Source organism: Nanorana parkeri, unplaced genomic scaffold, assembly GCF_000935625.1.
Source record: "Nanorana parkeri isolate BGI_ZX_2015 unplaced genomic scaffold, ASM93562v1 scaffold1361, whole genome shotgun sequence".
Lineage (NCBI taxonomy): Eukaryota > Metazoa > Chordata > Amphibia > Anura > Dicroglossidae > Nanorana > Nanorana parkeri.
The window spans coordinates 426793-437993 of record NW_017307629.1 but is presented as its reverse complement, the minus strand read 5'-3'; the positions used below and the strand labels follow the sequence as shown (position 1 = coordinate 437993).

At 40.8% G+C, this 11201-nt stretch overlaps 1 protein-coding gene across 1 annotated transcript in view; it reads right to left on the bottom strand.

Annotated features, from left to right (window-relative positions):
* LOC108797881 (cytochrome b reductase 1) overlaps positions 1 to 11201 on the bottom strand; it is a 20486-nt gene that overhangs the window by 4367 nt on the left and 4918 nt on the right. Inside the window, exon 2 of the mRNA XM_018569575.1 lies at positions 971 to 1179. Within this exon, the coding sequence (XP_018425077.1) occupies positions 971 to 1179 (209 nt within the window). The remainder of the gene's footprint in view (positions 1 to 970; positions 1180 to 11201) is intronic.

Genomic DNA, 11201 nt, shown 5'->3' with positions numbered 1-11201 from the left:
AATATTTGATCTGTAGGTTTGGAATATTGACCACCCTGAGGCCCATTGTTCAGCTGCAGGATAATCAGTAGGATAGGTTTAGGAGTGTTTTTTAAAGAGTTTTCATCTTCAGGTAGACAAAGGCACGTTGAATCATCTTATTATCTTAAAAGACACAATTAGTTAGATGTTGATATGTGTGTTCTCAAACCTGCCCATTTCTTGAGGTCAATATAAAAAAAGACTCACTCTTCCTATCATTAGGCAAATTACACAAGCAGGAAGTATTCTGGGGAAGTTACCTTATAGCAAAATTGCAATAAGTCCTGAGAACACATGTTATATCATATTAGTAAAAAAGGAGTTTTCCTTTAATAGGAATATGGTGGTGTTGATTTAATAAAGGCAATTAGGCTGTGCACTTTGTGAATTTGCACTTTGCAACGGAAGTTTCTCCTAAGCTTAGTGAATGAAGTGACACTTTGCTGACTTCCATCATCCAATCATGTGCAAGCAAAAATACAGTTTTCAATTTCCGCACACATTATTGGGTGTTCTTTGCAAAGTGAATTTTCACCACCTTCACCAAGCTAAAGGGGAACCTTCCCCTGTAAAGTGAATGTTCTCTTGCAAAGTAAACAGCGTATTTGCCTTAAGTAGATCAACCACAGTATGTCACACATCTCTTTCTCAAGCTCAAACAGTTTTCAAGCTTTTGGACCTGAATGTTTTCTTTGTTTTATAAAAAGGTTAAAATTACAAAAAAAAAACAACAAAAGATAAAATGAAATGTATACACTGCAGAAATGTTAATACAAAGAACAACTAAATAAATAATAGAGAGGTATTGTTGCAAAATTAACCATTAAAAAAAAAACATTTGACCATTAAGGACATAGCAGCGCTCAATCATAACAGGTTACGATATAGTAAAAGCAAGTGAAGGTAGTAAAGATATTTTTGAGATGGAACCATTGAAATAAAGGCTCACCTGCAGCATAAAAAGGATGACCACAACCAAGCCAACCCAGCTGTGTAGACTGTACATGTTCGGTATGTCTTTGGCATTGTGGAAGTCAAACACAGCCACCAAAGCTACTATAACAAGGACAGCGGCCGTCAGGTGCAACCCAGCGTGTATAAATTTCATTAGCAGCTTGCTACACTTCCAGGTCCATGGCAATCTGTACACTATTATAGCTGAAATAAAACAAAAAAGGTGATATTACAGAAATAATGCTTTAAGAATTAAGGAGTTAGTGTATAAAAGGGTATAGAGTAGAAGCCATAGATGATCACAATGACAACAGTTAATTCCTTTCATGTTTTCAGTGGCATATGGGAAAATGGAAGGGGCATTCTGATTAGCTGCAATGACCAGCAAAAGGAAGCATTAGCCCATTCATTCATAAAGTAATGTGTATGTATAATTCCATGCTCCATGGGTTTATTTATTGCTGTGTATCCCATTGGGGAAAGTTCCTTCTACTCTCTGTTCAGGAGAACAGAATTCCACCGTAAAAGGCAGATTTTATGTTTTCTGATAATCTTACAATGCAGTAGATTTTTATTCAGAGAGCAGCTTACCACTTGCTGATCAGCTCTCTGAATAAAAATCTACTGCATTGTAAGATTATCAGAAAACATAAAATCAAGAAGAAACTCAGGAAATGTAAACCTTAAGAAACACTTTAAAATGTATTCCTAACATGATATTTATTTTGAAGCATTTTATGTGGCCCACTAAAATTGATGTATTTAAGACTCACAAGCTGACATAATTCAAGGACTGTGTGGTGACGTGCAAGAGTGCCAGAAAAGTAATAAAAAATGAAGAAATCAATGTAATATTTACTTCGTTAAAATCATATAATAGAGGGTGCACGATGGGGAGGGAATACCATGAGCTCAGTTTTTGACAGATTGAGCTTTAAGAAGGGTAGTGACATCCAGACTGATATGTCAGTTAGTAAATTAGTTATACGCAAGGAGAATTGGAAATCAGAACATAGTTGCTTTCCACCCATAAACTGTGCATTAGTCTGAGACTATATATCTCTAAATAGCCTAAAAGTTGGAGAAGCAGTAGATGATCTTCTGAGTGCAAATTGACCTTTGTATAATCTGAGGGTCAACATGATCTGGTAAGTTCTGAAACTCCCCAATGATGGTTCCAGCAGTGTTTTAAGTTAATTAATTAGTTGGGCTTCCATGACTTTAATAATTCTTTCCATAAAATGATTGCTTAGATGCACATAGATTTGAGTCACATGTTTTACTTGTTTAATAAAATAATATTTCATAAAATAACACATTCATTTCATTTAGTAGTGAGTGAGAGTTAAAAGATTGCAATGCTATGTCAGAAAGCACAACAAAGGCATATAGTATTATGATGTACAAATCCACTCACACTTAGCCATACTCTTGAATTTTTGTCATCACCTGTACTACTTACTTTACACAGCAAGCACAATAAAATACTTACTCATCCAATAAAAACAGGATGAAAGTGTAATCAGTATTAAAAAGACACTCCCAGGCAAAAGACATGTTCTTCTAAAGAAGTAAAGTATTTCCTATGGGAATCCCTATGTTTACAAGGTACTGCTCTTGTCATATGGGGACACATTTGTAGTGCCGCTCTTGTTATGAAATTCCACCAGCAATTTACAAGGAATAATAGCCTGATTTGACTGCAGTGGTCTGAAAACTGACTGGAACTCTGAATCTCTATTGCTTGTGCAATCTGCTGTAATAGTTCCCCTTAGACTGCAATAGAAGATATCCATCTAATGTCTCAAACAGAGCGAAATGTTAACTCAACCTTACTAGGACTTTTTTGTCAATTCCCTCGAAACAATTAGACCATTTTCTGCCCCAATTGTGGTGGTATGCATCATGCTCTGAAAACTTTGTGGTCAAAGAAATGACTCGAAGTTTGATCCTATTCACAAAGTGCAGAACCCCAATCCTTGTCAACTTGTGCACAGCATTAAAAAACACATGCTGGTGAGCGGGTTCTAAAAATAGAAAAATGTTAACGTAAATTAAAACTTTTTTTAAAAATGGAAAACTGCATGCGACTCCTGAGCTCAGTCTTTTTTGAGTCACCAACCAGCATAAAGATTAGATGTTTTATTTTCTTCTGTCTTTTCTTGTAATGGAATAATGACTCAGAAAGTATTGAAGCCAGAGTCAGCCAGTCTATTAAGATTTTCTGAAGGAGGTTTTTGGCTGCCTGCTTGCTTACTATTGCTTGCTCATATACCAGCATTGTACTGAAATGTAAAACAAGGAGCACTCTATGTCATTGTAAGCAGTGTTGGGGTTCTCAGACAAAGCTCACCCAGGCTCATGCAGGCACTAGCGGGGTCATCCCTATATTGAGGCAGCCATGTGGAAGACCTTTCCGGCCAGAGCGTCCAAGGTTGCTAAGAGCTCTTAGAAACCTATGATGCTGTGGCCGGCGTCCCGGCCAGTTCACTGACATCACTGGTTGCCAGGAGCCAAGCGGGAAGCTCTAGCTGGCGTCCTGGCAACCAGTGACGTTAGTGAGCTGGATATGGAGCCGGAGCCAGAGGCGCTTTGCAAACATACCCAAGCTAGTAGCACACTTTGTCTTATGAGCCCCAGCACTGTGTTACCGGGTTGCTGTACATTGCCACTTCACCAGGCTCACATTCTCTACTGCAGTGCTTCTTAAAGTGTGGGTCGCGACCCCATATGGGGTCCCGCAAGTGAACAGGGGGGGGGGCGCGATCCCATATGGGGTCCCGCAAGTGAACAGGGGGGGGCGCGATCCGAGTACCCGGCCAGGACCGCCATCAGGGGGGTATGGCCGGTACTTGTGTGAGGGGCCCAGGTGGCCGAGGAGGTCTGGGCACCAAGCTAGATTGTTTTATTTCAGTTTAATGTATAATTTGCAGTGTAGTGTAGTTTTTAAGGTCGCGGCCCCCCCCCCCTGCGCACTTGGTACCTTCCTGAGCACGTGTGAGCTGGAAGGTTTTTTTTTTCACATTGACGCTGACAGACGCTGGGGGGAGAGATGAGGAGAGAAACAGAGACTGGAGAAAGTTTAAGAAGGCCTGCTCTACTGTATGCAGATAACAGGTCCTCTACCCTGCTCAAACTCTGCTACTCAGGACCACTTCTCATTATAATCCATCCTAAATGGATTGAATGACTATAGGTTGCACTACTTGGCAGAAGAAAGAAAACAACTCATGTAGTGTATATGCACTTTACATTGAGGGAAGGAATAAGTAATAAGGGAAGAGAAGGGTTAAGCATCCTTCTACAACACCAAATTAAAGCACCAAAACCACACTTTAGAAATGTCTGTGAAGGTTTTAGTTCAACCAGGTCGTATAGCTGGTAGTTACATTAATTTGGACTTTGTAATGTTGAAGATATTTTACCAATTATCCAAGTAGCTTCCTCACAATAAAGGAGTGTCTGTAACATATGCCAGCTGGGTGTACACACTGTTTTATGAGCCCCACCAGCAGAACTCATGCTTAGCAGGCAGGAGGGCTCTAGCTCATTGTCACTTGACAAGTCTTACCCAGATCATTGCTTACTTTAAAACATAATACTCTTTAAAATCTGCAACTCAGGATCCATTCTCACTGTTAATTGGTAATGTATCCTGACCTTATCACATAATGGAGCTCACATTCGTACGGAGAAGGACCTCCATTGTCAAAAGAAATAGGCAACAGCTCATGTGCTATAACATTTAGCTAGCTCATAGAGCCCAGGCTTTTGAAAGTTGTTCTATCACTTGTGTTCCCCTCTTCCTCTACATACTGAAATTGCTTTTAGTTTTGAGTAGAATATGGAAGGGTTAGAGCCTCTGTTATGTTGCAATTTTCTCTGTGGCTCTGTTGGGGAAAAATACCTTCTGGTTTCATCAGGAAACAAAATGAGGGGAAGTCTCCAAGAAACACATAGGCAGCAATAAAAACCCTAATTTTAGTACAGTATGGTAGGTTAGATCCCACTACAGATTTTTATTGCCGTTTCCTTGTCTGAGGTTTTACCCTTTTTTTCTTTCTGGATGACAGCATTGTCACTGGAGGGAAAGGGTAAATTACCCAAGGCCTTAGACAGCAATACAAAAACAAGAGGGGTTGTAGTCCTTTCTTTGTTTACCCAAAGCAACAATCAAAAAAGTTTTGGCTAGAGTTACTCTGTAACCCCAACCGTAAGCTTCATCTTCTGCCTATTTATTCTGCATCGGGGGTAGGCATGGCTGGATGTCTGTTATAGCTGTCATCTCAGTAGTGCTTATTCCTCCCTAAGCAGCATCCCACAATTATGCCCCGGGGATCACCTCGTACAACATAGTGCTCGCCCAGACTTACCTACTCCTAGGCAGATTTCACATTAGGAGAGGGGCCTACATGACAATAGGGATATACCTTATCACACAAGAAACATGCCATTGACCTACCAAATCCAGGGAATAGCCACTCATCACTTTCCTCCTGAACAATCCTGTTAGATAGGGGGTCCCCAGGAAAAAAAAAAGAAAAGTGGAGTATCCTCCTTCCTTCCCATCAGAGTCCTTCCTTCACATCAGAGTCCCCCCCCCCTTGACATTAGGAGCCCTTTTCACATCCAAGTTCCCCCTATTTAGTAAAATTTTGAAGGCACCCCTGACAAAGCCAGAAGGTGTCCCGGTTGAGAAAAGTTGCTCTATCTCACAACTCTGTTTCCTCTTAGCCAGAAGTTGTGCAAAAATAAAGGGAGCTAAAATAGCATAATATTCTTTAAGTTTCTATTAATATCTGTTGCAAAGGGATGTGTAGTAAGGATATGGATACAATGTTTTACTACATCATAATGCCAGAAACATTCACATTTAAACCATATGTGTCCCAGCAAAAGCCACTAGAGTTTTGCCTCTTGTTATCTAACATATGCTGTCTTTTGTTTAACAATGTAAGCATGAGAGGACCGTGATATATTTAGTTGCTGGATGTCTTTTGTTTTATGGCAGTGAGCTGTGAAATTACTATAATTCCTGCTTACAATGACTTGTTCAACAAACAATACCACTGCAATACAGGACAAACAGCTCAAAATTCCACTGCAGAGTGTATTCGAAAACTGGACCACATATCTATTGGTTGTATGGTATTAGAATTCATTCAAGAGATGACTACATGTCTATGTGGATGCTGCACTTCTGTTTTCCTGCAGGGAAGTGTGGTTCTCTGGGAGATAAGATTTGTCCATTTGTGTGTATGGCTAGATATTTTTAAACCCAGACTCCCATCAGTCCATCATTGGCCATGCACCTTGTAATCTAATAGCACAATCTCGTTTAGGCCCCCGTTCACATCAGGGCGGTTCGTTCACGCTGACTTTTCCAGGCTGAACCGCCAGCAGTAAAAAACACATTGATTCCTAAGGGGCCCATTCATCCACCTGCCGCCCAAACTGCTCCCTGCGCTACTTTTTGAGCGCTGATTAGCACATTTTTCTTATAGATTTCAACGGAAACGCATCAGCGCATTGTTGAGCATTTTAGTTGAGTTTCATCGCTGAAACGCGATTAAAAACGCCCTTTCAAAAATCGTGCGGAAACCACGCTGAACTGCTACCGCCCTGGTGTGAGTGGAGGCTTAGATCTACCAAGAAGAGATTGTTTAGGTAGAGCTGCTTCTATGTAGTTTTGGTAGATCAAAAGGAGCTTGTATAGAGACTGTGCACATATATAGTCAGCTTCTTGAGTAGAAGGTAAACAAGGTTTAATCCTCTCCCAGTTTCTGCCATGTCACATCCATGAAGTAAAAAAAAAAAAGGTTTTAATTTCTGTGCTTTGTTGCCATTTTCTTGCTGCTGGCTGAGGCAAAAGTTCTCGAATCTACTCAAAAAAGAAGTAAAGGCGCCCATACACTTATCGCTTTTTCGTTCGTAAATCCAGCACGAATGGCCTTTCGAATGATAATCGATCAGTTGATGGGACACCAACGATTTGAATTACTGTACTTCTGGCCGAATTTCCTCGATCGGTCAGGCTGGAAAACTTTTTTCGAATCGTGCGAAAATGGATGAATTAGTGGCGTTTTTGAAAAAATTCGTTCTGTCGATAAACAAAATTTGCTGAGTTAGTATTGCTATCAAAATCGACATTGGTCTGTGCTTGATGGGATATTTGAGCTAGAATCAAAAGAGGGTTCTTGGCAGCAACGAAAATTCCAGATCAAAAGTCGTTAGGTATATGGCCAGCTTTAGCCCTCCTTCACACGAGTAACGGCCGGCCCGTACAGATAAATGCTGCATGCACGGCCGTATCGGGCCGCTCCCAGAAAGGACAAGTGCTGCATATGATTTCTACGCAACAGCCTGTCCTTCTCTATGGGAGTATGCGGCCGTACGCCGCCCTAAGCTCACCTGAACTGCACGTCCATACGTGTGCGGGTGTCCCTGCTTGGACGCAGACAGGATCCATCCTGTCAGCGTACAAGTACGGACACCCACACGGACATGCAGTTCAGCTGAGTGTACGGCCGCGTACTCCCATAGAGAAGGACAGGCTGCAACGTACAAATCACACGCAGCACAAGTTGGTTTTCACATGTTGAACGTTTTACAGTGCGTAGAAACGCGCTGTAAAACGCCCAGGTGTGAACCAGGCCTCAAATGTATCCAGGTAGACTTTTTCTTCTCTTAGTAGCATGCGCAAAAAAATTTAATCTAAAGTGATTTTTTCAAAGGACTCTTGTGCCAAGAAAACATGCATGCTGCCGTTGCTGAATTCTTCCTTTGAAGATGTTAGTTGCATGCCCGTTATGCTGATCCAAAAGCATTAGGTCAGATATACTCCCTTGGTGCGCTGTGGTGCTATTTATTCTGAATGGCACCTCAATGCAACTTTGCCAGTGCACATGCAATGCACGGTAAACCAATACTATGCATTGTGGTACGATGCATTGCTTTTGGTGTATTTTAATGCTTTAGGAAGCCCATTTAAATGAATGGGTTGCCTTAACGCAACAGTGGTTAATGTGTGGCATAGTATGTGTTAATGCACCTGCGTTTTTTAGGGCATTGATCTGGAACAAGTAAGCAGGTCAGGAGTTCTGACTGATTTTACGGTCTGCATGCTTGTTCCAAGTGAAGACAGACAAATAACATTTGAAGAAGGGGGTCAGCAATAGCAGCCTCCATATTTATTTCAGTACAGGTTCCCATTGAGATGTCCACAAATGGGAACATGTCTCCCCAAGAACAGTACTTGTAGCACTGGGGCCCAATTCTGACTTGTTTGACTTGCTCAGGGGACAGAAGCAGCATTGTTCACAAATTATTTTACCATTTTCAACAGAGGGAAGAACTGGCTTGGCCGAATATAATTTTTTCCAGCAAGCCCAAAATCTGTGTGAGCAATATCAACACATCTGATCAGAAGGGTTCCTTATTGTCCCTACAGTCCCAGAGTGTTGTGTAGTGGTTAAGAGAATGGGTGAGTGGAATTCTTTTTTAATGGCCAACCTAAGACTGGTGTTTTTTTCCTTTACATTAATTCGGAAGATGTACTTTTGGCAACAGATGTTCTATTTATGACATCCAAGCATGCTGTCCAATGAATGTACATGCATGGAGAAGAAGTCTCCACTCATTCCTATGCAATAGTAATATGAAGTTCCCTTTAAAAAAGCCTATAATTGAAGCTTTAATTCATTATCTTTAAAATTAATAGATGCAGTTCAGTTGTCTATATCAATAGGTAGGTTGATACAGTATATGTAATTGTTTTAGGTTAGTGTAAAGGCAGGTTGACTGGGAAGTGCTACAAATGTCCCAGATGGTGAAACTGTGCCAGCAGTTAATGAAACAGCGTACATTGTTACCAGGATAGTTCCAGGAGGCATATTTATTTAGATATTATTTATTGAGACTCTGTAAATAGAAAGTCTTGCGATCTTAGCAAGCATTGTTCTGCTATATTTATTAGCTTTTGATCTTAGCATGCAATGTTCTGCTTTATTCATTAAAAAATATAGGTGAATTTTTCAGCAGGTAGTAGAATAGAACAATTGCCTCCCTGTACGGTGTTACTGTCAATTTGGAAGTTGTTTGTTCTGATGGGAAAGTCCATTCCAGCATACACCGGTATTGTTTAAAAATAAAGATACACCTTGAAGACCTCAATGTAGGTCACACATGCTCAAATGTCTTCCTAGTGGTCTGCATTTGGTTTGCCTCTTCACATTGGCATATCTTTACATGATAGGGACCCACAGCAATAGCCTTATAGAGACCATTAGCTATTCAGATTATTTCCCCCTCTCAGTCATGTCCCAGCATTATTATTTTCATTTGACTTCCTGTAGCAAGAAACAGTCTTTATTGTCACCTGTAATATCACTACCAGACTCATAAAATTCTTGCAGGGGCAACTGTTGGAGGAGGGATCCCATTAAAGAGGCATGTCTCTTTGAACTATTTTCTTATATACAGGCTCATGGTAAGGAACTAAAATGTGTGAAATGGAGAGGGACAGAGAAGGTCGGGGATAAGTGGAGGTCTGTAGTCCAACAAAGGAGAACTCAGGCAGGGCTCACAAAGAGGCAGCACTGTCAGTCACCAAAAGAGGGATATATACATTATAAAAGTAAAGGCAAAATAAATTTAACAGCTTTAATAGAAAGAAAGTGTGAGCACTTGAGCATATCACGTTTCTACATAGCCCCAATGCAAGATGATGAAGTTGTTGTACCGTTCAACTAGCTGCTGTATTCCTGCAGGGAAGACGTTTTTGGGCTACTGCTGAAGCCAGGTGTGCACCGCTTCCTTTACTTCATCATCTGAGGTAAACCTGCGAATGTACAGCCAACTGAGACACGGTTATCTGTCAGTTTTCTCTAATCAAGCCATCTGCCCTGTCAATGTGGTCATGTACGTATGATTTTGATGGTCGACCAAAATTAGCTGCGTTACACCTGTCCTTCCTGCTTTAAACCTTTTTACTCACCTCATAAACCTTTGGCTGTTTCATGGTGCTATGACCATACTGAGCCAACATCTGATGGTGAATTTCCACTGGTTTGACTTCCTCTGCCCAAAGAAAGCATACTACAGCACGTTGTTCTTCCATGGTGCAATCTCGCAGCGGAGCGTCCATGTTTCTGTCCACGTGACACCCACTAGACTGAAGTCTGAGCGCTGTACTGCACATGGTTGAACTATCCAACAGGCTATGTAAATATACTACATTGGGCAAGCTTCTCTCTGTTCCGGTTACCGCGTCATTTATAAATTGCCTTTACTTTTTGATTCTCCCTCGTATATATGAGGTAGTCCCACTGCAAGGGCAAGTTGTTTAAATTCCCAGGAGTACTTATTGAAGGTAAACATGGCAATATAAACTTAAAATTTGCCTTCATGGACAATATGCCTTACTTTCCTTTTCAGCTTTTAGAAGATCATTTTCTATTCATAGTTTGTTATGTGTGTATGTACTAGGGGGCAATCAGTTCATACAATAAGGTCTCACAATGTCAATATCATACTGTGAAGTCATCCAGAAAACAATGACAGCCGACAAAAAGGTGAGAAAGAATGAATTCTGCTGACCCATGAATACTAGGACTATAGAAGAACATGCTGCCATGTAACGCTTATCTCCCATTATCACATGAGCCGGAGAAATATTTACTCACTCGAATGAACTTGAAACATTTCCAAGAGATACAAAATAAACAATTTTAGCTTTGAGCACAGTCGCTCACTGTGTTGTAGGTATGAAAGATCTGTGATAATTAACAACTTTTTATAATGCTGTATTATTAAAGCTGAACTCTGGGGGGGAAAATGTGTACATTTGCCAAGTAAAAATATATGACCTCTAATGATATGTGTCCCAATGCATGAATGGTGCTGCATTAGGTATAATTAGTTTCATTCATCCCGGACAATAGCGCTGAACTTTCAGAGCTAAAAACGGACTGTTCCGGCTCTATTATAGAGAACAATAGCGGGTCACTCATTCTTCACCTTTCTCTCCCCTCGTCCATTCACAAAACATCTTGGGGGGGAATTTATCAAAACTGGAGCAGACAGAAACTGGAGCCATTGTCCGTGGCAACCAATCAGCATTTCTCTTCAGTTTGCTCAGTTGAGATTTGAACATGAGAGATAGAAGCTGATTAGTTGCAGTGCAAATCTGCACCAGATTTTGTCTGCTCCAGTTTTGATAAATCCCC